At 40.8% G+C, this 27,540-nt stretch overlaps 1 protein-coding gene across 1 annotated transcript in view; it reads left to right on the top strand.

The window, feature by feature from the left end:
- The window catches only part of plcl2 (phospholipase C like 2), a 260,838-nt gene extending 250,732 nt beyond the window's left edge, over positions 1 to 10,106 (top strand). Inside the window, exon 7 of the mRNA XM_078236009.1 lies at positions 4,672 to 10,106. Coding sequence (XP_078092135.1) covers positions 4,672 to 4,914 — 243 coding nt within the window. The 3' untranslated portion in view covers positions 4,915 to 10,106. The remainder of the gene's footprint in view (positions 1 to 4,671) is intronic.
- Positions 10,107 to 27,540: the final 17,434 nt, after the last annotated feature.

Raw genomic sequence — 27,540 nt, 5'->3', positions numbered from 1 at the left:
TCCCAGGCAGCATCCTGGTGAATCTCCTCTGTAACCCCCCCCCCCAGTGCAATCGCATCTTTGTGATAATGTGGCGACCAGAACTGCACACAGTACTCTAGCTGTGGCCTCACCAAAGTTCTATACAACTCCATCATGACTTCACTACTTTCATAATCGATGCCTCAATTGATAAAGGCGAGTGTCCCATATGTCTTTTTCACCACCCTACTAACATTCCCTTCTGCCTTCAGAGATCAATGGACAAACATGCCAAGGTCCCTTTGTTCCACTGAACTTCCTAGTTTCCTATCATTCCTTACTTCCTTGTCAAATTACTCCTTCCAAATTGTATCACCTCTCACACTTTTCAGGGCTAAATTCTATCTGCCACTTATCAGCCCATTTGATCATTCCGTATTATCGTATTATATATAAGCCCACTTACTGGGCTCCATTCTGCAAGATTTTCTTTGCCTTCTTTAATGGCGATGGTCTCAACAAGTTATCCAGCAATAGCTGCAGACATAATTCTTGTGTCCTGTAGTTCATTATTATTCACTTTATATTGCCTTTAATCAATCACATCACTTTTGTCCACGTTAAATTTGCCACTTGAGACTCCAATTCACTTGATTCCTATCAGCCAAACGAAAGAACACTTGCATTGCAACTTCAGTACATCCAAAAGTGCTTCACAGCTAATTAAGTACTTTTTGAGATGTAATCATTGTAGTAATATAGGAAAAGCAATAGCCATTTTTCTTGCAGCTGGGAACCACAAACAATAAAATAAATGATCAGATCTTTTTCTTTTCATTCATTTGTGGGATGTGAGTATCACTGGCAAGGCCAGCATTTATTTCCCATCCCGAATAACCCTTGGGAAGGTGGTGGTGAGCAAACTACTGCACTCCATGTGGTGTTAAGTGCACCGTGGTGCAGGTTAAGGAGTGAGTTCCAGGATTTTGATCTAGTGTTCAAATTATATAGTTCCAAATTAGGATGGTGGGTGACTTGAAGGGGAACTTGCAAGTAGTTCCAGTGCATCTGCTGCCCTTCTAGGTGTTAGATGTCACTGGTTTGTAAGGTGCTACTGAAGGATCCTTGGTGAGTTACGGCAATACATCTTGTCGATGTTACAATCCGATACCACTGTACCTCAGTTTTAGGCATTGGTTGAAGGATAGATATTAACAAGGGCACTTGTTAATATTTATTAACAAGATATTGTTATATCTTGTTATAAGATATAACAAGATCTCCTGGTCTTCTTCCAATGAGGCTATGAGATCTTATCTACCTTGCCCCCTGCCCATGCCAATAGCTGAATGAATGTTTCACCCTATTATTCTTCACCATTTTTTATCTTTATCAATTGTGAACAGATTAATTTGTAAATGCCAGAAATTATTTACGTACAATGTAAAAAAGCTATTGCCCCAGATTTGACTCCTAAGCCAGCCTATTAATCACTTTTCTCACTCTGATGTGGCTCCATGTACAAAAGCAATAAAAACATGTCAAATCTTCATTAAGAGTAATACTCAATTTGTGTTGAAATCATTTTCTCTTGATTGACGCTTCATGGGCAGAGGAACAAGTTTCGTTAGTGTTCTGATGGGCGGTTAAGCATTTTGTTTTATTTCTCTCATGTATTATTAAGTAAATTGTCACTGATATTCAACAAGAGAATTTTATTTTAGGAACGTTCTGAATTTTTCCAGATATAGTGTGAAACCCAGTTAAAATACAGTACTTCTTTTCAATAAACCACTATTGTTGATAACTACCATATAAGTGATTTATTCCAAAGGGAATATAGTTAGATGTTAGTGCATTTTGACTCCTTGTCCGATGATTGTTTGATCTAAGTGAAAAAATATAGAATGATTGCAGAACCATTCTTTATTATTGAAAGAGCTGAATACAGAACTGTATGATAGTCACATCTTTGAAATTGAGTATTCCTTGAATGTTGCATTTCTGTGTCAACATTCAAGTTAAAAGCTAGAGCAATTTAGGATGTCTTCAACTTCTGTTCCTAGAACATAGAGACAAATGACTAAATCTTGCTGACATTTACACCGATGGGATCTTATGGCACAACCTTGCCGCTGGTTTCCCGGCTGTGAGGGGTGCATTAAACGGGAAACCCCATTGGCAAGAGCGAGACCATAAGGTACCACCAGCAGCGAGCAGCCTCCTGCTACCAAGCACACTGCGGAGAGGGAAAAAACTCGCACCCAAAGCTGTTCATTTTAAACCGAATAATGTGATTGAAAAAGAGCTATGGAGGCAACCAAATGGAGAGCTAGCAAGAGACCAGGCAGATCGCTGGGCATCGGTGTGCCTTCTTGAATCAGAGACGCTGGGGTAGAATTCCTTGCCCATCAAGAGCTGCCAGCCAAACAGAACCTAGCTAGCATCTCTTCATTGATTGGCAGTATCACCCAGATGACAGTGGCTAGTACTGGTACTGCACCCACCCGAGGCCCTAGGTTTGGCCAAGCATAGTTGAGTGACTACAGAAGGGTTTTGCAAGCAGGCCTGGGGCAAGGTATTGGTAGGAAGGGCAGAGGAGTGGCTTGCAACAGCATGCCAGTTCTTACATCACCCCCACCCCCCTTCCCTGATGCCAGGTCCCTTGATCAGCACCCCAGAGTCCACAAGCAACACCAACTGTGATTGTTTTTCAGGCTTCCCTCAAGACAAGTGGGAGAGTGGGTAAATACCAGTAGTGGATGAAGAAGCCCTTAAATGAGCATTAAGGCAAGGTATGAAGGACATCTGTGAGCCTTCCCACCATGGAATTAAGAAGGCAGCAATGTCTCTACTCCTCTTGTCCTAATCCATCTAACCTACACATCTTTGGACTGAGGAACCTGGAGCACCCGGAGGAAACCCACGCAGATGTGGGGAGAATGTGCAAACTCCACACAGTCACCCAAGGCTGGAATTGAACCTGGGTCCCTGGTGCTGTGGGGCAGCAGTGTTAACTACTGTGCTGCCATACAGTGTCAAGATCTGGAGAGAAAACAGACCAGTGGAGCCGGAGTGTTACATGCCGGTTTCCTCGCCAGAACTGACACTTTGACAAATTCCCATAAGATTCCTCCCATTAAAATTGAATCTAGCTAGTATAATTACTTTACATAAATCTGCAATGCATTGAAAGTGCAGATTAAGCATTCATCAGGAGCACCAGTTGTAAAATCAATGTTGCTTTATCTCTAATCTGCCCACCCTGATAGTGGAGGATGGGATCACAAGGTTCTGTTGGGGGAATGGCAGTGGAGTGGCTCCAATTAAGTTCCTTCTACAGAGACTAACATAGATGTTACAGGCTAAATGTCTTCCTTCTGTGCTGTAACCATTTTATGATTTGATGTAACACATTAAGTGATTTAGCTCAGCTTGTAATGCTAATTACAGATAAGGGTCATCTTGATTAATTTATCCAAAACAATCTTACACACCTTCCTCCTCCTATCCCACACCTTTACTGTATCTAAATGTTTCTTAAATGACTCAAGAGTTTTTCACATTCCAAGTGTCGATCAATCTGTGTGGAGAAGAACACCTTGACATTAAATTTAAATATAGCTTTTGGTTAGAAAGGCAATTTACCTAAATGGAGAGAAACTTCAGAGTGCAGAGGGATCTGGGTGTCCTCGTGCATGAATCGCAGAAAACTAGTATGCAGGTATAGCATGTAAGAAGGAAGGCAAATGGAATTTTGGCATTTATTGCTGCAGGAATAGAATATAAAATTAGGGAAGTGTTGCTGCAACTGCACAAGTATTCTGTACAGTTTTGGTTCCCTTACTTGAGAAGAGATGTAGTTGCGATTGGAGGCGGTTCAGAGGAGGTAACTAGATTGATTTCAGAGATGAGTGGTTTGTCTTATGAAGAGAGATTGAGCAGTTTAGGCCAATGCTCTCTTCAGCTTAAAAGGAGAGGGGATTTCGTTGAGGTATATATGATGATAAAGGGGATTGACAAAGTAGATGTAGAAAGGAGGTTTCCTCTTGTGGGGCAATCTAGAACAAGAGATCACAGTTTTAGGATAAAGGGTAGCAGATTTAAAACAGAGATGAGGAGAAATAACTTCCCTCAAAGGGTCATAAATCTGTGGAAGCACAGACAGTCACACAAGCTCTTTTTAGCCCATTTAAGTATTTTATTTAATCCATTTTCTAATACTTGAACTGCCTCCTGTAACTCCACTGTCCCTGCTAGTTTGGCGTTGTGTACAAATATGACCAGTTTGCACGGTTTTCAAATCCAAATCATTGGTGTGAATTAGAAACAACACTGATCCCAAGCAACTCAGTCCTGCTGGATAATTATATTGAGTTGATGTCCTGATGTGAATCAGTGCAATTTGGAAGTTTGTACAATATGTACATTGAAGAGCGGTTCCAGGGTGTGCTATTCCCTGTGGGAAGCTGCCCTCACAGGGGACACCAGTTGGAGAATCAGGCCTACAATGTTGTCTTGCGTCCAATCTGCCAACCATGAGTGTGGTGCTTCTGGCTGGGAGTAGAAGAGTGTAGACTCAAGCCTCTAAAGTCATGGTAATAAGTATAATTTCCTTGAGCTTCCCTTTTATATCTGCGTGTTGTGCATGTTGTACCTACGCAAACAATTTGTTTACTTTAAGATTAATTAATTATTCATTCTTGACAGGGACAAGCTGATCTGTTGAAACATGCTAAAATTGAAGCACTGGACAACCTGAAGCAAATCCATTACGCTGCAATGTCTTGTGGTCTGAACAAGCCAGGTACCGAGAGTGCAGAACCGCCCAAAGCGAGACGGAGCCTAGAGGCCATACCTGAAAAAGAAAGTGTAAATATTGAATCTGGAGCCCAAGTTGCTGAATCTCACCAGAATACAACCACTCAAAAATCTATCAAAGCTGCCAAATGAATGCAACCATATAGAACATTTGGATTGCACTTCAAAGCCTTCTCAGTTGGTTGTTTTTAGTACTTTGTAAATCCTAAGGCACAATTCTGAAGGCCCAGAATAATGTGACAAATGGAGCTATGAATGTAACACTTCTCCAAGTGAAAGTATACTACTAGTGGTGGAAGTATACTACTGCTTCAAAGAAGTAGTGGACTTGCCATTAAATGTTCATCTGCCAAACAAATATGTACATATAATGTCACAAAGAATTAGTGTAACTTTTTTTCTAGTAATTTATGCTGCCATTTTACATTCTTTTTTGTAAATGTAACATTTCTCTAGATACCTAAAATTCATGACTTCATTTGATTGAAAAATAGTAATTATACAAAGGAATATGTAAAGTATATATAAATACAATGAGGTGTGTGTAGTGATGCTACCCAAACATTCTAAAGCCTGTTGAGCCATAAATGGAAGTGTATTATTGATTGTGGTCACTGAAGCTTCAGTGCACTTTATGAAGACCATTAATCAAGGAAAAGCTGGAAAAGTTTTGCTGTAAACTTGTTCTTTCAGAGATAATTGTTCATGTCAAAAAAACATTTGAAGTGCTTGTACCACCGTCTGGTGACCAAATAGGCAGCAGCTTTTAGCAGGTTGTTGTATATAATTTCTATTTTGTGAAAGTGCAAGTAGGCTTATTAATTCCCACGAGGAAGAATTTCTATTCCAGTAAAGTCATTAATTCACAGGATTACCAGCAGCCTTGATAGTGAGCATTGTTTAATGTACATGATTCGCTGGGATGGAAGTGAGAAACTTTGATCTCTTTCTCTTCTATAGAACACAGCAGCCCAAAATCAACAAATTGCTAACAACATTGCCAATGTTGACAAGCCTGAACCCCTTAAACTAGGTTTGGTTTGTGGAGAGTGAGTTAGAGACAAGGTTTGCATATATTTTTAAAAACAGAGGCCATTTGAAACCCATAAGAGCAAGTGATCTAGTTTGCAAAACAGCATAGGGTTTTGCTGCAGACTTTTGCTCAGATTCCTCAGTACAGTTTGTTACCATTCGTTCAAAATATAACTTACGTTTATTCCATCACTGAAAATGAAAACAAAACTAAGGAAAGCTTTTGAGAAACTTACCATTGTAACCTACCCAGAAAGAAGCAGAGGAATGTAGCACAGATTGAGAAGGTGCAATTCCACCTCGCTGGTCCAAAAAATTATTACGCTTGAATCACCACTCTCTCAAATATTGATCCAATTCTTCAGTAAACTTTTTCAGATTCTGCTTTTACTGGTGTTCTGGACATCTTGTTTTACAAATTCACTGCAAAGCAATTAAATGTAAATGGTCTGTGTACCACCACCTCCTTCTCCCCTCACCCCCACCCTCTCAATCGTAAACCAGGTTCCTGGCTCTAGAGATTGCAGTAATCTCAAATACATCATTAGAGTTCAATTAATCTATTCACTTTATTTTATTTTAGTATCTACCATAAGCTTTCTGCTCTAACCAATCATAGGTACTTAACACTTCCCCTCTCACTGCAAGAAGTGGTTCCTATTCTTGCACCTGTTGTAAAGGGTTACCTGGATGTGGCACAAAGGGAAATTACAGTGTGTGGTTGTCTCTGCCCAAACGTCCCTAAAGCATTATAACTATTTGATCTTTACAGCAAACACAAAGAAAGGAAAATCTGCCCTGCAATGGTATATGCTAAGTTTTAATTTGGTTTCTCCTTCCTGCTTGCTACCAGTAACTGCATACCCTTGGGGTGGTGTAGAAGACAGAATTGTACACAATGCCAGGACCTTGTAGACACTCGCCTCACCAGAAAGTGCCCATGAGGATGGAATTTATATTGTTTTTGGGGTGAGGGGGGGGCAATGTGGGCTGGAGTTGGGCCAGCCAAGCCACAGGGACTGCTGGGTGCCAAGGTGATTGATTAAAAAGTCTGTTTTGGTGCTGTGAGCCTTGGCCCAGTTAAGATAAAAATAGGCCCATCAACCCATGTCCCTTACATCCCATCACACACTCCCCACGCTCCATCTATGCCACCTCATGTCCTCCAGCATGCCAAGCTATGCTGATCCACCAACCTGCACATGGCTTCCCATGCCCCGCTACACATGCCAAATTATGGCACCTCCTTGACTTTTGATCCACTGTACATTATATAGAAACATTATGCGGGCTCTCAAACAAGAATACATATGAAGCTTGACTGAAAGCCCAGAAATTAATTAGCCTGTTGAAGCACCTGAGTCCCAGATAAAACATTGCTTGATTGACAAAGAGCTGTCATTGTACAATAGTTATTTACAAAGGTTAAGAGGTTTAAATTGCTTGCAGTTTCATCTATTGAAATTTTAAGGGGTCTGAATGTTAATCATTTTTTTTAAACATAGTGGAAAATTATGAATGAATAACAAAAAAAAACAACTTTTTGTAACATCACTATATGATTCATTAGTTCTACACAATGCATAGTGGGCCAGTGGTATGGAAGTGCCACCTTGACATGGGGCTTGAGGAATCATGTGGGATGGGCGGATATTGATTTTGTTCTCTACCTGAGTTCTGCAGTTGGATACACATGACAACTCAAATAGCTTGTTGCAATGTCTACTGATATTCAAAATATGGTTTGATTAATGATTCATGGAAGGTTAGAATAACATATTTTCCTCTAATTTAAAGAAATATTTGATTGTTCTTATTGACAACTGCTTTACATTGATATTCAGTGAATAATCAAGAGCAATACTGCAATTTTTTCATAGTATACCTTGACTAAAGGCCACCCCTTGTGGTGATTTTATGTTATGGTGCATGCCAAAACTCAAATTGGACAATAAATGACCTCTGTGTCTCCATATCTTTAATCATAAATAACATGAAGAGCAATAGAACCTAAAATGCCATTAACTGAAAAACCAATTTTCAATCTAATTAGTTCATTTGAAATCAAACCCATGAGTCTTAAATCTTATTTACAGTCCTCTGTGAAACATTACTAAAATGTCCTCACAAAATCCAATTAGATCACATCAACCAATCTATCCTTGCCAATCAATGTAGTTACATACTGAAAAAGTTCTGTTGACGTTGTGAAATACATGTTGCTTCTAAATTTAGTGACAGTGCATTATGCCCATTGCTTCTTTAGATAAATATTGGTACAATCCTTTGAAATGCCCCCAAACATTTCCTGCTACTGAATTGGACACTTCATAGTTCTTGGATTTGTAAATAATGGGTAAATCTTCACTGCTCCATTGCCCTTCCTGTACATGTGACAAGGTAAATTTTAACTTGCACCTCTAGACAGTAAACTCAACATTGTTGAACAGTCGTCTGTTATACATGTCACCTGATAATCCTTTGCATTTGGTTTATAATGAGTTAAAATCTAATCATTGAAACCATTGAAAACAAAAAGTAGATTGTCTATTCCTTTACCATTTCTTAATAAATTTCAGAGGTCCGAGAACTGTGGCTCTATTTCTGGGTGCTACCACCCTATCTCTAACACATCTTCCTGCCTTTGCTTCATTGAGTTTCCTTTTTGCATGTTATTTTACTAATGTTCACATTTGCTATAGATTTCTGAGCTAAATTGACTGGGCACATGTTCAAACTGGCTGAAGTTTATTTCATTCTGTGGAGCGTTGAAAAACTTTTCATTTACAAACTCAAGCCAGAAGTATAGTAATGGACTGCAGCCCAATTAACCAAATCGATCATTTGAATTCGGGAGTTTAGGCTTTCATTCCCACAAATGGATGCATTTTGCTAACAGGACCCCAAGCATCTCTCTTATAAAGGAGGAAGAGGTTATCTTGACTGACTCTCCCCATTTGAATTGCATCTCCTTTGTCTCATTATCAGGTGTTTGAATAAGCCCGGCAGAAGTGTTATGGCCCAATGCATATTTCTGGCTGCGAGTGACAGTGATCAGTCTCATCAGAGAAATATTAGTTATGGTTCTTAAATGATTCAGTGTCAACTTTATTGATTTGTCACTTTATTTGACACTTATTGATCCATGGTTCAGTCACAAGGAGACATGACTTGTAAAATAACCCTGCAAGAAGCTGATTTTATCAACTGTAAAGAAGAGGGGAGCGTCAAAATTTCTATAGATTTATTTTTGTAACATGACTGGTTTTGAAATTCAATCAAAACATGACGGAATCACTCTAGAAAAGGTAATAAATTGTTTTATATTGCAATTTTTAAGTCTGATTTAATCTCTATTAAGATACAACTGCAGCATCAGTTCACAGTTCTATAATAAGATAATCTGATCCTAACCATATCCTAACTAAATACTCATTTGAGTTGGAAAAGGCACCTATATACATTCAAGAAAAATTCAGAGTGCAGTGTGCAAATTGATCAATTTTAATCAAATAACTTATCTTGCCAAACTTTTGGACATAATGGAAATATATGTTAAGTTACTGAAAATGATGGAAGATAGCTGCTATACAAATAGCTCAGATTACGGAGGACGATGGTTGCGTTTGGTCAGCACATCAATGTTTCTGAAACAAATCATTCTGTATGAGGACAGATAAATTAAAGCACTCAGCCAAGGTTTAGGCCTGATTTTAAGATTGTTAAATCCTTGCAAATTCTAAATTTCTTCACTCCTTGTAGACTGAATATTATTTGCAGGTTGCAAGAATCTAATGCATACATTCATCATGCATGTAACAAGATATCTGAACATTAGACTTCTGGATAATGCTTTAAAAAAAAAAGCCCATTATGATGAATATGATGATTGTGTCTGGTATTAGGTAAACTGAGGCATTATAAACGAGTTGTGTTTTTCTACCATGCAGAAATATTACTGAATTTTCAAAGGATTTATTTTGGAAGGAATACCTGATTTAGTCCTCTTCTGCTACTCATGATATAGTCAAGGAACTTCCGTCAGTTCACCTCTGTCAGTAGCACTGAATTTGTAACCAACATAATTGTTTTCTGATTTCTTACCAAAAAATGTTTCACTAGCGCTTTACTTATTCTTATGGGAACCACTGGATTGTAAAAACAAATGCCACAATTTTGCTTAGAAATGCGACAATGTGAAAAAAGTGTTCATTTTTTTTATTTTTAAAAGGAATTTGAAACCTACTGTTCTGCTTTAATACAACATTCATATAAAAATAAAAGATCATATTTGTCAGAATAAAATGCTGTTTTTCTACTATTATTGTATTATTTACTGACCTTGGTAGGTATATTACACATAATTAATACTAATGGCAAAGGTTCTTTATTACTGAGCAACTATAAGGGGTAAACAGTTTAGGACTGAGCTAAGGAGAAATTTCTTCACCCAGAGAGTGGTGAATGTGTGGAATTCATTACCACAGAAAGTAGTTGAGGCCAAAACGTTGTGTGATTTCAAGAAAAAATTAGATATAGCTCTTGGGGCTAAAGGGATCAAGGGATATGGGGGGAAGTGGGGGGGGAACCAGGATATTGAATTTGATCAGCCATGATCAAAATGAATGGCGAAGTAGGCTGGAAGGAGCAAATGGCCTACTCCTATTTTCTATGTAACAATTAGATTGGGTTATCACTGTGATAAACCATTAGTTCCATTGGCAAAATGGCTAGTGTGTGGTTCAGAACAATGTCGGCCGTGCAGGTTTGACTCTCGATCCAGACTTGGGACCTGCCTCCTCACACTGCCCCTGAAAGTAGAAGGAATTGGCCAATCACCACTGACAAAAACTGCCAAGAAAACTGCTGAGTCTGAAAATTCAGCAGGAGCATGTGAATGAATGAAATGCATTGTCATAATCTGCTAACCTAATGCACTGCAGCAGCATTCTAGATGCAAATCAGATGAATCTGGTACAAGTATTGGAGAAAATACTCTGCCAGGATTAATTAAGTGTTCCTGTATTGAACAAGATTCACTCAATTAGAAGTTGCTTTATCTTGCTTACCAGAGTATGCTTCCTCCCAAAATGAAGCCAGCAGATTGATTTTATTAGTGTTAGGGACCAGATCAGAAATTCCAATGTCTATTATGAAGTTAGCCTACACACCAACTTTTACTTTTGATTTTGGCATTAGGGTGAGCATAAGGTGTTTCGCTCCAAGTATGATTCAACTGACCCACTAGGAAACTTTTATTAAAGCAAACTTTATTTAGAAAGTTAAAATATAACAAAATAATTGATATAACTCTCTCTCTCTCTGTCTGTCTCTCTCTCTCTCTGCGTGTCTTTCTCTCTCTCTCTGTGTCTTTCTAAGCTTGATTTCTCTGTGTAAGCCTAGCTCTACCCACTCACCTGATTTTACTGTCAATCAACCTAACCAAGTCCTATTCTGCAAAACCCCAGGGGAAAATCACTAAAATCATCAGAACAACATCAGGTTAAAATAAGCATTCTAACAATTAGGAGCAATTTTGCTGCAGCAGTAACAATAGAAGATGCCGGTTATAGAGCCATCGGCACTGATAATAAAAAAAACTGCTAAAACAGATCCTGCACAAGAAACAGGACTAAAACATTTCTTAAAGGCACAGTATCATCAATTGTCTCTGAGCAAGCATTTACACAGTTGACAGGAATTTGAAGATGTTGTTGCAACCATTCTCACCTAAATGGCAAAGGAAGGAGATTAAAACTACATCATGCCTGGAAATTTGAAAGCTTAGCATGCTGTCCACCCAGATCTGCCACTTTTATGTACCCTCCATGCACCCCCATATAATCATCCATAGCTCACTTAGCATCCATCATGTGCAATCCTCATTTTCCAAGCAATACCAATGGGAAATATTTTACATTCCTTTGGGGTTTGCATTGCCCCTGTGAGGAGGGAGGGATGATATGTGAGAAGGAGCGTCAAATGAGTGTGGAACTGAAGAACAAAAAATGAGTAACCACGCTGCTGTAATCACATTAACACAGGAAGGTAAAAATATGGGCAAAAAGAGATCACGTACCAACCGACTCAAGAACAACTTCTTTCCTGCTGCCATCAGACTTTTGAATGGACCTACCTTATATTGCTCTTTCTATACACCCTATTTGACTGTAACACTATATTCTGCGCTCTCTCCTTTCCTTCGCCCCTATGATCTGACCAAAATGGAGATCAAGGCGAACTAAAATTTAAACAACTGTTTGTGAAATTTTAAAACAGAGAATGACCTATATTTGTACCAATCGGATCAAAAGTAAGTTTGCCGCTCCCACTCCCCTGAATATCTATCATTGGACAAACTAGTTTGTCAACAAAATACTGACAAGCAGTGAAACCAACTTTCAATCCTTTGCTCAGCAGAATTAAATAAATTAAATATAAGGTTAAGTTCATTAAAAAATTGTTTGTGATACAACAAATGTAACATGGGATGTTGCTGACAAGACTCACTATTCTCCTGCAGTTTTAAAGAATGACAGATTACAGAGGTCATCGTCATTCCAAGAAGAGAAATAAAGATAGAAGCTTCAAATAGATATACATGGGTATTTCACAAAGGCACAAGGAAGAAAGGAACAGCAATATGGATGGCAAAGTATGCGGGTGAACAGACATCCTGGGGGGAGCGGAATTGTGAGAGGGATATCCCCACACCACCACCCCCCCCCAAAAAAAGTTAACCTCTGCTGTAGCTGTGAGCCTTGCCTTGTGGAATGCTTTAGCGTGTGAGGAGCTTGTGGATGTAATGGGGTTTACACCTGTTGGCTGGCAGTTAGCTCATCAAATAATACAACATATTTTGGTAACACTAGTGTGCAGACTGTTCTGAGTTTTGCAATTTTTAATCCGTGCACTATAAGGTGCCTGGAGTAAGGCGGAGGAGCCTTACTTTAACAGCAAAACATGTCTCAATCAGAATGCCCTGTAAAAATATGCCTGGGCACTTTGGTTGCCACCTGACCTGCCCCATTGCTTCTCCCTCCTTTTTACTTTCAATTGATCTTTTCTGAGCTTTCCTCCATTCCTGCCATGCAGTCTGTAGTGGTGCAATTTCACAGAATTCATTACAAACACAAAATAATTTATTCAAAAGAAAAACTTTTAGCCGCATGGCTGCCCTAGTCCCCTACATGTCTTCTCATAGAAAAGGTTCTCCATGTTAGGAACTCAATGTAGAATCCCTGGCGCTACGAGGCAGCAGTGCTAATCACCATGCCGCCCTTAGTCTACTGCCTAAGAGAGGACTCCACCCCCCGGGAGTGATTATTCACTCTGTGTCCCAATTGGTCCCCCAAGTCAGGTGACCCCTATTCTGCTGTGTTGTCCTTAAAGGGACAACCACACAGTCAATGTCATTTTTTCTCTTCTCTTGAGTACTAACACAAAATCCTTCACTATTGCACTGCTTTCCCAGTCACCACTGCCTTGTCAATTGAGGCAACTAGGGATGAGCAACAAATGTTGTCCTTGTCCGCAATGCTCACATCCCATAAAAGAATAAAAACTGCTGTGTCATAGTCCAGAACTTGAATATTATTGAAAGGGGAAACATGTCGCTGAAGCTTTTCATCTTGCCCTCATCAAGACAAATCCAAGAATACCAAATTTCAAATGATTGCAACAATTCATACTACAGGAGGAAAGGGTTCTGGCAAGTCAACTCTGATTGGCTGAGGTGTAGCCTTGGTGACAGCAACATGAAACTATGGGCTCCCAAAGCACCTGGGTAATTCAAAGATGGTGCAAGGCTTGAACATGTTCCTGCTGTTTGCAGAGAACAGGTTCCTGAATGTATATCACTCTAGCAAGCCAAATGAACCACATTACGAGTTCAACTGATTATCTTAAATTCGTTGTTAGTGTAGCTATTAGCGCACTCTGGATTGTTCAAAAATTGCTGCCCAATTACAAAATCACATCCAACAGTAGACATTGTTTTTGGTTTTACAAGCGCGGGCTCATTGAGTACAGTCGGTTTATTATGAACAACTGAAGAAACATGCTGTCTGATTCAATCAGCCAATCACTGTGATGGACAGCCTACGTACCTGGTATTATACCGGCAGCCTCTTTGAATTAACCAAGGGCTTAAAGACTGCACCAGAACACACAGCAAACTAATTCACCCAGGAACTTACCCCTGGCAGGCACCCTGGCATCCCCCTGGCACACACCTAGCACGACCAGGCATCATGTATGCACGACCTGAGATCAAGGGGCTAGTGCAAGGGATGTCCAGGTAGCCCAGGCTGTACCCAGGCATAACTCTCTCCCTCCTGAACGCTGCACTTACCTGAGCTCACCATGGAGGTCTGTTTGCCAGGTACATGCTTTTGGAGACCAATCGTGCTTCACATCATTTTGCCATCACGGATGGATCCTTTGATAAGCTGATGAATTATTCCAGTTTATGGGCCTGCTAATGAGATGTAAATTTATTATAATGTTTCTGACGCTGAATGTTGGCAAATGCGGCCTGTCACTGACCGCGGGGGGAGGGGGGAAACAATCTCGCCATGCTTTCACGCTGACGTAAAACACAACTTTGCACTTCTTGTGATACTTTCCACTCCTATTGCCCAAACCTGCCCAATGAGCAGAAAATCCCGGCCTCTGTCACCTTCACTCTGTAGGAACAGACTGCAGTCCTGTTATTAATAGAGCAACCTTCCCCTTGGTGCTGACTGCACACAAACATAAACCACAGCACGGGGCTACTGTGCCAATTTCAACCCAATTTTAGTCATCGTAACAATAATCTAGTTTGTTAAAATGGGAATATATTTCCTCCTGGGAATAATGATTGTCATTGAACAGATAAATAAATGTATTTTCTGACACCTCAAATTCAATAACAGCCCCATGATTTTTATGAGAAATGAACTTTAAACAATATTAGCAATGTTAAAGTTAGCCAGAAACAAGAGGGTATCTTTATAGTTGCAAAGAGGATGACTGTGTTTTGGATGACAAACTGCAATCGGTTAACTTTAAATTTTATCCTCAGAGAGATTTATTGAAAGCAGCATTTGCAGTGTTAAATGTACAATGTGTTGTTTAGGGGTCACTAACGTGGTTCATTTCTCGAACGGTTACGGAAATAATCTCCACATTTTAAACTCCGAGTGAAAGAGTATGTGGGTGCATCTGAGATTATGTTGAATCCACTAAGTATCTGCTTCAACTCAATGGAGGCTGGCAGCTGGCACCTTGTTTAGCTGAATCAGTTGTCAGGAGAAAGTTTGGAGACATTAGAGATCTTGTGGAGCTACACAGCTGTCAGATGTTAAAAATGGTGCAATGTTGGTGGTGGCATCTAACACAGCTCGTAGGCATGGGGTGAAGTAAGCAACCAGAAACTGATTTATTTTCCAGTGTTGTGCTCATATATTTGATGTGTCTTTCACAGGTACATAACTAATATCCCTGCTTTTGAATCCGCCCACAGAATCAGGAACACTAAAGAAATAAACACAATGAGTTTCAGTACAAGATAAAGTGGAATTAATTATAAAAATTAAAACAAGACAAAAGGATTTAATTTATACCAATTTGAAATTATAATACTGCAATACTTATAAGCAGGATAAATAGCCAGCTTAATTGATATTGCTGACTAAGAAAATGGGCATTGGTTAATTATTGAACCCCTCACTCCCCCACTCACCCCCCGACTTTCCAACCTTGCCACTTTACTGACCGTGCCAACCCGCCCATTCCCACCACCTGTCATCCTAACAGCTGGCAGCCTGCCCACACTGCCACGCACGAGTCCTGGACTTGTCCTAGCTGCTTTCTTCCACACCTCATGGCATCTGGCTCAGTTTGTCAAAGACACGGCTCCCTGCAGGGACCGGCCCACAGCAGCTGACCAGTTCACCTTCTCAGTACTTCCCCCATGGTGCCGGATGTAAACAAATAGGAGCAGAGTGACAATCCAACACTGATTGCCACCCCTTAGAAGATTCGGCCCATATTAATCTGGGAAACTCTCCTGAAGGCATGTGGTTATGGGGATAGGGCCTGGATGGAATTGTGGTCAATGCAGACTCGATGGGCCAAATGGCCTCCTTCTGCAATGTAGGATTCTATGAATGTACTTGAGATACTCTGGTCCAAAGTTTGTAATTATTATTTGATGATTGACACTTTTTTATTTTAGTCTCGATTGTGTTCTGCCCTCTGGGCCTTTGTCGTTCACCTTGGTTTCTTAATTTAAAATGGTGTGAAGTCAATTACTGTGGTCAGTAGTTAACAAATGCAATGCCTTTTATTATTTCTCGAGCTCTGCATTTATGCACCAAGGTTTCAAGCCTAATTTTTGTTGCTGTGACAAATGCTCAATTACTGCTGTGGCATATCATCTATCATTGGGCTAGAGATTTCCATTTACTAAACCAGACACTGGCCCTATTTAAACACTGAATGGTGCTTTACAATCATTGAATCCTCCAGGGGAATACAATGCTGCCGTTTCGAAAATGTGGGACAAACGGAATTTAAAACAAACAGTGACAACCTGTCATTTCACATTCATCTCCAAAGTGCTCATGACTATAAATTAACAGAAGATGCAGAATCTTCAACATGGAATATTAATGATGACCCATCAGTTCCTTTTAATGACCAGTTTCCATTTCTAAAAGTAAAGTTTTATCAATTTTTTAAACAAAATTCAGTCACTGGATGTGAGCATCGCTGGCCGGGCCAACATTTATTATGATGTGGAGATGCCGGCATTGGACTGGGGTAACATTTATTACCCATCCCTAATTGCCCTTCAGTTCAGAGGTCATTTAAGAATCAACCACATTGCTGTGGGTCTGGAGTCACACGTAGGCCAGGCCAGGTTAGTGAACCAGATGGGTTTTTATGACAAGCGACAATGGTTTCATGGTCATCATTAGACTTTTAATTCCAGAATTTTATTGATTTCAAATTTCACCATCTGCCACAATGGGATTTGAACCAGCATTATACTGGGACTATGGATTACTAATCCAGTGGCAAAACCACCACACCACTGCCTCCCTCTGCTTAGGGGCAATGGTCATAGAATCATAGAATCGCTACAGTGAAGAAGGAGGTCTTTCGGCTCATCAAGCCTGTACCGACAACAATCCCACCCAGGCCCTATCCCTGTAACCATGTATTTACCCTCTCGTCCCCCGACACAAAAGGGCAATTTTAGCGTGGCCAATCAACCTAACCCGCACATCTTTCGACTGAGGGAGGAAATCAGAGCATCTAGAGAAAACCCACGTAGACACGGGGAGGACATGCAAACTCCACACAGGCAGTCACCCGAGGTTGGAATTGAACCTGGGTCCCTGGCACTGTGAGGCAGCAGTGCAAACCTCTGTGCCACCATGCCACCCAGAAAGGTGAGTATTTTCTTACAAATATTGTATATGGTCTATTTTGGTTCATTGTATACATATGAATGCTGGAATAATTTTAGGAGAGAAGGTCAAAATGAGGAAGTTCAAACAGAGAATGTAGATTATGCTAATTTTATGTCTACAAAGAACAAAGAGCACCAAAGAACAATACAGCACAAGAACAGGCCCTTTGGCCCACCAAGCCTGCACTGACACATGACACCTTTCTAAAGACCTTTTGCCTCTACGTGGTCTGTAGACCTCTATTCCCTGCCTATTCCTGTATCTGTCAAGATGCCTCTTAAATGTTGCTAATGTGTCTGCTTCTAGCATTTCCTCTAGCAGCGCATTCCAGGCACTTACCACCCTCTGTGTAAAAACCTTTCCTCTTACATCTCCATTCAATTTACCCCCTTTTACCTTAAACCTATGTCCCCAGCAATTGAAATTTCTACCCTGGGAAAAGGACTCCAACTATCTATGTCTTACATAATTTTGTAAACTTCTATCAGGTCACCCCTCAGCCTCCGACGTTCAAGTGAAAACAAACCAAGTTTGTCCAATCTCTCCTCGTAGCTAATGCCCTCCAAACCAGGCAACATCCTGCTAAATCTTTTCTAAACTCTTATGAAAGCTTCCACATCCTTCTGGTAGTTTGGCGTACAGAACTGTACGCAATATTCCAAATGTGGTCTAACTAAAGTTCTATACAGCTGCAACATGACTTGTCAATTGCCCCGAGTGATGAAGGCAAGCATGCCATATGCATTTTTGAACATCTTATCCACTTGTGTTTCCACTTCCTGTGATCTAGTTTGATCAATTAGTAACTACGAAAGATCATTTGCCTGAAAACTTTGTTTCTCTTGCTACAGATACTGTCTGACATCCCAAGTATTTCCGACATTTAAAATCTTTATTTTAGGCATTATTCTCTTTGGGTGAAGTTAAGAAACATATATTTGTATGTCATATCCCAAAGGTAGGGGAGTCTAAAACTAGAGGGCATAGTTTTAAGGTGAGAGGGGAGAGATACAAAAGGGTCCAGAGGGGCAATTTTTTCACACAGAGGATAGTGAGTGTCTGGAACAAGCTGCCAGAGGTAGTAGTAGAGGTGGGTACAATTTTGTCTTTTAATAAGTTACATGGGTAAGATGGCTATAGAGGGATATGGGCCAAATGCAGGCAATTGGGACTAGCTTAGGGGTTTAAAAAAAAGGGCGGCATGGACAAGTTGGGCCGAAGGCCTGTTTCCATGCTGTAAACCTCTGTCATTCTATATATTTGTGGTTAAACTTGTATTAGGATCATATGCCTGGCCATGGAAAATCGGAACCCCCATGGCATCTTCAACAACCTGATACTTAAGCCAGGCAGAACAGTAATTCCCCAGGTTACTGTTAACAATTAACCAGTCAGTCTGGCTAATTAATGAGATTGAGAGAGACAGATCTGTCCCACGGAAGTGGGGGTGGGGGTTTGGTTGGGGGGGGGGCAGTGGGGGAGGTGAGATTCTATTGCATTCAGTTTCAGATATTCTAAGATGATATCTTAATAGGTAGGGCGATCCTTGCTGGACCAATAGTTGGCAAGTTGTTGGTTGTATCCCTCTTTATATTTGGGTTCCATAACATTCCTTCATGCCAGCTTGCACCCAAGCATTCTGAATTATAGTTGTAAGGCATATGCTTTACAAGGAGGGAGCCCATACTCTTGCCAGGTAAACAGAAACTAAAATAAAAGCAGTAAATTCTGGAAATGCTCAGAAGGTCAGGCAGCATATGTGGAGAAACAGGATTACTGTCAATGGCCTTTCAACTCTAACTTTTGCTTGTACTAATCAAAAAGGTTTTGAGCAACAATGTGAGTCGGACAGGGATGGTCAGTGGTCGGGTGGAAGGCAGGAGAGATTGAATGACACAACAGTGAGGGTTGGCATTAGAGGGCCAAAGGGAGTGATGGGACAAGAAAAGAAACAAAAGATGTGCCTAGAGTGGGTGTGCTACACCTGAAGAGAAAAAAAGAGAGAAAAAAACCGATACATGCTCAGAAAATAAAACAAAATAAGGGGATCGAGATTATTGAACTCAATGTTAAGCTCAGGAGGCTGTAAAGTGCTTAATCAAAAGATGAGATGCTGTTTCTCAAGCCTGCAGTGAATTTCACTGGAGTAGTGCAGCAGACCAAGGTCAGAGATGTCAATGTGAGAGCAAGGTGTACTGAATGGAGGAATGCCTGTGAACTGGATGGAGATACCCTGCAAAGTGGTCACCCAATCTGCTTTTGGTCTTGCCTGTATAAAGCAAAGCACATTTTGAGCAAAAACGTGCAGTAAATTGAAGTACATGTAAATTGCTCCTTCACATGGTAGGAGCGTTTTGGGGCCTTGGATGGCAAGGAGGGGTCAAAAGGGCAGTTATTACATCTCCTATGTTTACATTGTAAGTTGCCACAAGTTGGGAACAGGGTATTTTGGATGCGTTAGGAACCTGATCAGAAAAGTATACTATAAAGTTAAGACCTAGGCCCCAACTGTTTTTGATTTTGGCATCAGTGTGAGCATAAGGTGTTTTTTTCCAGGTGTAATTCTACTGACACTCTGGGAACCTTTATTTAAAACAAACTTTATTTAACAATATAGTTTAACTATAACCCAAAAGGAATTGGCATAACGTTTAACAATGGAAATACTTAAACATGACAAGGTATAATCCTTAACTGCTAGCTATCTCTATTAGTTCCAATTTAAGCAATATTTTCCATTGACGTAAACTCCTCTTCAGAATCAGTTAGCGAAAAGAAATAGGATTATGTGAGTTGCCAGTCCTTCATCCTTTTAACACCACTGGATTGAGATACTGTCTTCTGACACTCAGACAGCAGCCTCCAGAAAAAGACCTGTCTTCATGCAGCAGAATTTCAAAAAGAGAGAGGGGGAGAAAACATCTCTTACCTTTTTCAGGCCTCTGGAGAGAGAGACCTATTTTCCAGCAAGTCCCAGATTTCAACCTGCAGAGAGAGAGGGAGAGAGAAAGAGCCCACTGCTCCTTTCAAATTCAAACAGCAACTGCCTGCTTGTCTGTAAACCTAGCTCCTCCCATTAGCACAATATGCACATGTCAATCAACCTAATAAAACCCTACTCTGAAACTCCTGGGCACAACCCCCAAAAACAACAAAACTGCACCTACTCAGATCAAAACAAGCAACCCAGTAATTAGGTCCAATCATTCCTCTGAATGATCAGCATGTGGGCCACTAGTTGCAGACAAATCAGCACCACACACACACAAAGCTGAATCCCAATATCTGCCTCACAAGAAACATGACACAAATACATTTCCTAAAGGTATAGGTTATCACAAGTGGCTGAAAAGTGTTCCAGGGTATCACGGAGGGAACAGTCAATTCAGGAACCGAAAACAGAGGGGAGAAGATGCATTAAAAATAAGCATAAAAAGTGATAGGAATGGATGAGTAAGATGAAAAGGAGAAATTAAATGAAATAAATGGAAATGGGGGGGAAGGTGGAGGGGAGAGTTCATTCTCTGAGGATGTTGAACTCAATGTTCAGTCCGGAAGGCTGCAAAGTGCCAGTCGGAAGATGAGACGCTCTATTCTCTCTCCACAGATGCTGTCAGACTTGCCGAGTTTCTCCAGCATTCTCACTCTGTCCCCTCAGTTTGTTTCCTTTCTTTTTCATATTTTGTTTTTTCTCTGACTTTTGCTTTCAGACCGGTGTCTATGGCAAGAGCTTGTGCATGGAGTCTTTTAACATGGGAAGGACATTAAGCTGCAGCTACCACACAGCTCTGACTGACCAGGAAGCTCTCCTGCTCTTATCACCTGTCATAGGCGTATCCAAAGGATTTATAGGTGGACAGTCAACCTGTTTGGCCACGTCACTAACACACCTTCCATGGCCATTAAGTGCTGGGTGGGATTTGAACCCAGAGCTTCTGGCTCAGAGGTAGGAACCCTATCCACTGCATCACAAGACATCCTCACTGAAAGGGTAATGGGTAGCATTTGAGGAATCTATTTCACTTATTTACTGTCTTTAATAATGTAGGGAAGAGAAGGAGGACATTAAAGAAGAAATGTGGTTCCTAAAATCTAATTTGCAGTTACTAACTGTAGTGCTGACTGGAGCTTTGACCAGGATCGATGCTTAGCAGTCACTGCCAATACAATAGCTGCAGCTTCAGCTGATGTGTCATTTATTCATTTCCTCTGTGATCTGGAGCATGACATTGGTACATTGATTTAAAAATAATATTTCAATTCCATTATCATGCATAAAACCAATTAGAAGTAAGGGGGAAAATGGCGAGGGAGAAAGCAACTTTAGTCTTAGTCCCTACACAAATGAAATGGTTACACGTAGACTGAAAAGTGCTAATCGTACGGGCTATACATTGACGCTGCTCTGAAAATTTCTACCTCTCCAAAAATGGATTTAAAAATAACAAACAAAAATTGTTTTTTTCCTGTTCAGATCTTGAAGATTGTTAATAATAAACATGCGATCCATTCCACAGCTGTGCACTCAGTTTAAAAATTGTGCTTCACTCAAGTCATGTTTGCGCCACCACAGCAAACAAAGAGAATAAACCAGATGGGTTTTCTAGCCAAGAGCATGGGTGTGGCAGCCATTGTGGGGCACATTGTAATGATGATGTGGAGATGCCGGCGTTGGACTGGGGTAAACACAGTAAGAAGTTTAACAACACCAGGTTAAAGTCCAACAGGTTTATTTGGTAGCAAAAGCCACACAAGCTTTCGAGGCTCTGAGCCCCTTCTTCAGGTGAGTGGGAATTCTGTTCACAAACAGAACTTATAAGACACAGACTCAATTTACATGAATAATGGTTGGAATGCGAATACTTACAACTAATCCAGTCTTTAAGAAACAAAACAATGGGAGTGGAGAGAGCATCAAGACAGGCTAAAAAGATGTGTATTGTCTCCAGACAAGACAGCCAGTGAAACTCTGCAGGTCCACGCAACTGTGGGAGTTACAAATAGTGTGACATAAATTCTGATTCTAGGATCGCATGATAAAGACTCAGGTCTTTATCTGAGTCTTTATCATGCGATCCTAGAATCAGAATTTATGTCACACTATTTGTAACTCCCACAGTTGCGTGGACCTGCAGAGTTTCACTGGCTGTCTTGTCTGGAGACAATACACATCTTTTTAGCCTGTCTTGATGCTCTCTCCACTCCCATTGTTTTGTTTCTTAAAGACTGGATTAGTTGTAAGTATTCGCATTCCAACCATTATTCATGTAAATTGAGTCTGTGTCTTATAAGTTCTGTTTGTGAACAGAATTCCCACTCACCTGAAGAAGGGGCTCAGAGCCTCGAAAGCTTGTGTGGCTTTTGCTACCAAATAAACCTGTTGGACTTTAACCTGGTGTTGTTAAACTTCTTACATTGTAATGAAACAGGAAAAGAAAGAGAAGCATTGGCAATAGCAGACAGAAGTAGGAAGAAAACATCCTGCAACTGATCTGTAGGAGGAGTGGTGCATACAGAGCCTGAGCTTCTGGTCGCTTGTCACTTTAATTCCCCATCCCACTCTGATCTTCCCTTTCAAATAAAGTTCAACACAAACTGAGGGAATTGTCATCTTCTGACAATGCATTTTGCAGCCCCGTAGCCTTGGCATTGAATTGAATCATTTTTAAAGTTATAAACACTAATCCCATTTTCAGACAGTGGTAGTGGAGGATGGCTGTACCTCAACCTCTGGAAGTGAAGGAGATGTGGACTGGTACTTAGTGGGGATCCCCTATCAGTCCATGACAGGCAGGGTGTGTTGTATCCCTGGGGTCTGCCTGCCTTTCTTCCAACATATTCCTGGGAGGTGTCGATCTCTTTGCCAACTTTCATGCCTCCCTCTTCCTCTGCTATTCTATTGTGAACAGTTGAACCTCCTCCGGACCCATCTTTTGTGTCTATGTTCCATCATAAATACATTTTGCCTTGCACTCCTTTTGTCATTTCACCATTCTTGCCCTCCACCATATCACCGTGTTAGATTTCTGCTCCTTTTCCCTCCCTTCCTCTCACTGTTACCCTGGCTCTGCTTCAAAGCTGTGTGTCTATAATATCTTCCAGTTTTGATGAAAGTTTAAGTGACGCCCAGAAAGGTTGTCTCTGTTTTTCTCTCTCTACAGATGTCACTTGATTTGCTGAATGCTCCCAGTATTTTGCTTTTCTAAACATATGATCACCTATCCTTGGCTGAATTTTTCTCACCAGAAAACCAGACAATGCCTTTGTCTTTTCAGGTAGTGTATTAGCTGCAACCCAATGACCTTGTCTATTTTGTCTGCAAGACTGCCCCCTGTGTGAATCACCTTCGCCAGAGTAATTTAACTGCAAGCTTCAGTGACGAGATTATCAAGGAGTGAAATGCCTCCCATCATGCTGGTGAAAAATTTGCCGCATAGTTACAAATTTAGTCTTTTTGTTAAGAAAAGGTGCTGCTATATTGTGATTTTGAGAACAAGGGATATAATTTTCGTATAAACTCAATTTGCAAAAATTCTACGCAGACGTGATTAAGTTGATTTAGGAGAGATTTTGTAAATACAATCAATATAGAGGAAAGTTGAAATTATAGTACATGGCAATAACAGTACTTAACTGGAAGCATACGAAGTTGGATCTTGTGCAGTACAATCATCCTATAAACTGCTGGGAAACTCCATCAGAAATTTAAAATAATATGCAATATAAACAAAACAAATCTAAGTGCACTAAAGAGCACAAAGAGGTTTTTAAAAATCTTATTAGTTTCAATTAGAAATTACCCTGTCTGTGCATTTGTTGATGTTTTCGGTGCATCTCCCTTCAAGGACAAAGCTCCAGCACTGTGCATCCCTGACTAAAGCAGCTGTTAAATCTGACCTGGGAGTGTGCTGTCAATTTGTACATACTTCAGCTTGAGGCTTGCATCTTGGAACAGAGCAATTTTCCTGCTCCCCTAATGTCATAGGGACTGTCTACCCAAACAATGCCCAGCACATTCTCCTGTTGCTGCTGGTTGGGGTAGTTACACGACACTAACAACTGTTACAATCCAAGCTGATGTTAGACGACTAGACAGTTAGATCCTAGAATGGAACCCTGGCTCAACAGACATTTTCTTAAGAAACATGAATGAACAGAGTCGCAGGACTGCTGATTAACTTTTAACATAATAATAAGATCTTTATTACACCAGAAAAGATTAACTATAAAACACAACTCCTTCACCCCACCTTTATCATGACACACATACACAGATTTGTCAGGATAACATAAGTTACAAAATATATCTTCCACTCTAATGTTCTCAGTACCTATACAGTCCATGGAGGCCAACAGGCCAACGGTAGTCAGACCTACCGCACACTGAAACTAAGTGACAGATGCCTCCCAGTATAACCTCTGTGGATTTCTCATCAAATCCCCCCAGATGCTTGTCACACTGTGAACCAACTGTTCTCACTGAAACTCTGATTCCCACAACAGTATTTCCAAACTGCACTCTCAAAATCATGCTTGGACTCTTTTCCCAAACAACACTTTTTCTTGGATGCCTTCACCAAAGATCCACTTCCAGAGTTTTAAACTCTCCTTTCAGTATTCCTCTGCCCTGGATTGTCATGTGATTTCAGCCTTCCACACAATCTCTGAAGTATCCTACCATGCTAACAGAACACTACTGTTTCAGATGCTTTATTAAGTTGTCATCATACTGTTGATTCATCTCTAATATCTGGCTTCTCTGCTAGCCAACTTTAGATCTAGGTCTTTCAGCTATCTCTCTAACTCAGAGCATTTTCACTGCTTTTTGCTTTAACTTCATCCAACTGGACTTTTTTCAACTTCTGGTTCTATGTTCCTTTAATTTAACTGTTTTCCTGAGACAACTCCATGGTTTCTGAACTCCCTTTTGTTATTTTGGGAAGTCTGCTTTTTGCAGCTCCCTGGTCCTGTCCCTCTCCCAAGTCCAGCTTCAAACTAATCTCAAAACTTCTTTCTACCCAAGGTGGTCCCTGGTTGCTAAGCAACAGCCTAGTATTTCTTTAAACGCTGTTTGTTTTCATGCTGTAAACTCATTATCGTGCATACATCTAAATCAAACTGAAGTCAGGAACCCTTTTAAATTTGATTTGATTTGATTTATTATTGTCACATGTATTAACATACAGTGAAAAGTATTGTTTTTTGCGCGCTATACAGGCAAAACATACCATTCATAGAGAAGGAAACGAGAGAGTGCAGAGTGTAGTGTTACAGTCATAGCTAGGATGTAGAGAAACTTAATGCAAGGTAAGTCCATTCAAACGTCTGACAGCAGCAGGGAAGAAGCTGTTCTTGAGTCGGTTGGTACGTGATCTCAGACTTTTGTATCTTTTTCCCGAAGGAAGAAGGTGGAAGAGAGAATGTCCAGGGTGTGTGGGGTCCTTAATTATGCTGGCTGCTTTGCTGAGGCAGCAGGAAGTGTAGACAGAGTCAATGGATGGGAGGCTGGTTCGCGTGATGGATTGAGCTACATTCACGACCTTTTGTAGATCCTTGTGGTCTTGGGCAGAGCAGGAGCCATACCACCAGATACAACCAGAAAGAATGCTTTCTATGGTGCACCTATAAAATTTGGTGAGAGTCATAGCTGACATGCCAAATTTCCTTAGTCTTCTGAGAAAGTAGAGGCGTTGCTGAGCTTTCTTAACTATAGTGTCGGCTTGGGGGGACCAGGACAGGTTGTTGGTGATCTGGACACCTAAAAACTTGAAGCTCTCGACCCTTTCTACTTCGTCCCCATTGATGTAGACAGGGGCATGTTCTCCTTTATGTTTCCTGAAGTCGATGACAATCTCCTTCATTTTGTTGACATGGAGGGAGAGATTATTGTTGCTGCACCAGTTCACCAGATTCTCTATTTCATTCCTGTACTCTGTCTCGTCGTTGTTTGAGATCCGACCCACTACGGTGGTGTCGTCAGCAAACCTGAAAATCGAATTGGAGGGGAATTTGACCGCACAGTCATTGGTGTATAAGGAGTACAGTAGGGGGCTGAGAACACAGCCTTGTGGAGCACCAGTGTTGAGGATGATCGCAGAGGAGGTATTGTTGCCTATCCTTACTGATTGTGGTGTATGGACTAGGAAGTTCAGGATCCAGTCGCAGAGGAACGTGCTGAAGCCGAGGCCACTGAGTTTGGAGATGAGTTTCGTGGAAATAATAGTGTTGAAGGCTGAGTTGTAGTCAACAAATAGGAGTCTGACATAGGTGTCCTTGTTATCTAGGTGTTCCAGGGTTGAGTTCAGGGCCAGGGAAATGGCATCTGCTGTGGACCTGTTGCGGTGGTAGGCGAACTGTAGTGGATCCAGGAAGTCCGGGAGGCTGGAATTGATTCATACTATGACTAACCTTTTGAAGCACTTCATAATGATGGATGTCAGAGCCACCGGCCGATAGTCATATATAAAACCAGAAAAAATAAACATACTTAAAGCTATGCTTTTTTTCTAATACCTGCAAATAGATTATTTAAAATTACCTCTGTTCCCTGACACAACCAATTTAATGCTCGCTAGAAGTGACATAAATTCATACTCAGGAACTTGTTCTCTGCATGATGGTTTCTTGGTAGTGTCACCAGGCATGTTACACCAGACTGTGCTCTGGGACTGTGCTCGAATCCCATCCTGAGAGCTGGTTGAATATAAATTCAGTTAATCTGGAATTTTAAAAAGCCGGTCTCAGTAACAGTGACCATGGAACTATTGTCGACCGTTGTAAAAACCCATATGGTTCACTAATGTCCTTAAGGAAAGAAATCTGCTGTTCCTACCTTGTCTGGCCTACATGTGACTCCAGACCCACAGGAATGTGGTTGATTCTTAAATGCCCTCTGAAATGGCCTAGCAAGCCACTCAGTTATATCAAACTGCTACAAAGCCAACAAAAAGGAATGAAAATAGACAGACCACCTGACATTGACCTAGGCACTGTGACAGTGGCAAACCCAGCCCTATTGACCCTTCAAGTCCTCCTTACTAACATCTAAGGGCTTGAGCCAAAATTGGGAGAGCTGTCCTACAGACTAGTCAAGCAACAGCCGGACATGTTCCAGGCACCACTATCACCATCCCTGGATACGCTTTGTCCCATCAACAGGACAGACCCAGCAGAGGTGATGTCAAAGAGGTCATGTGGAAGTTGCCCAGGGAGTTCTCAACATCAATTCTGGACCCCATAAAGTTTCATGGTATCAGGTCAA

Source organism: Mustelus asterias, chromosome 2 (assembly GCF_964213995.1).
Source record: "Mustelus asterias chromosome 2, sMusAst1.hap1.1, whole genome shotgun sequence".
Lineage (NCBI taxonomy): Eukaryota > Metazoa > Chordata > Chondrichthyes > Carcharhiniformes > Triakidae > Mustelus > Mustelus asterias.
The sequence above is the reverse complement of the archived record's forward strand: the minus strand, read 5'-3'. Positions and strand labels throughout refer to the sequence as shown.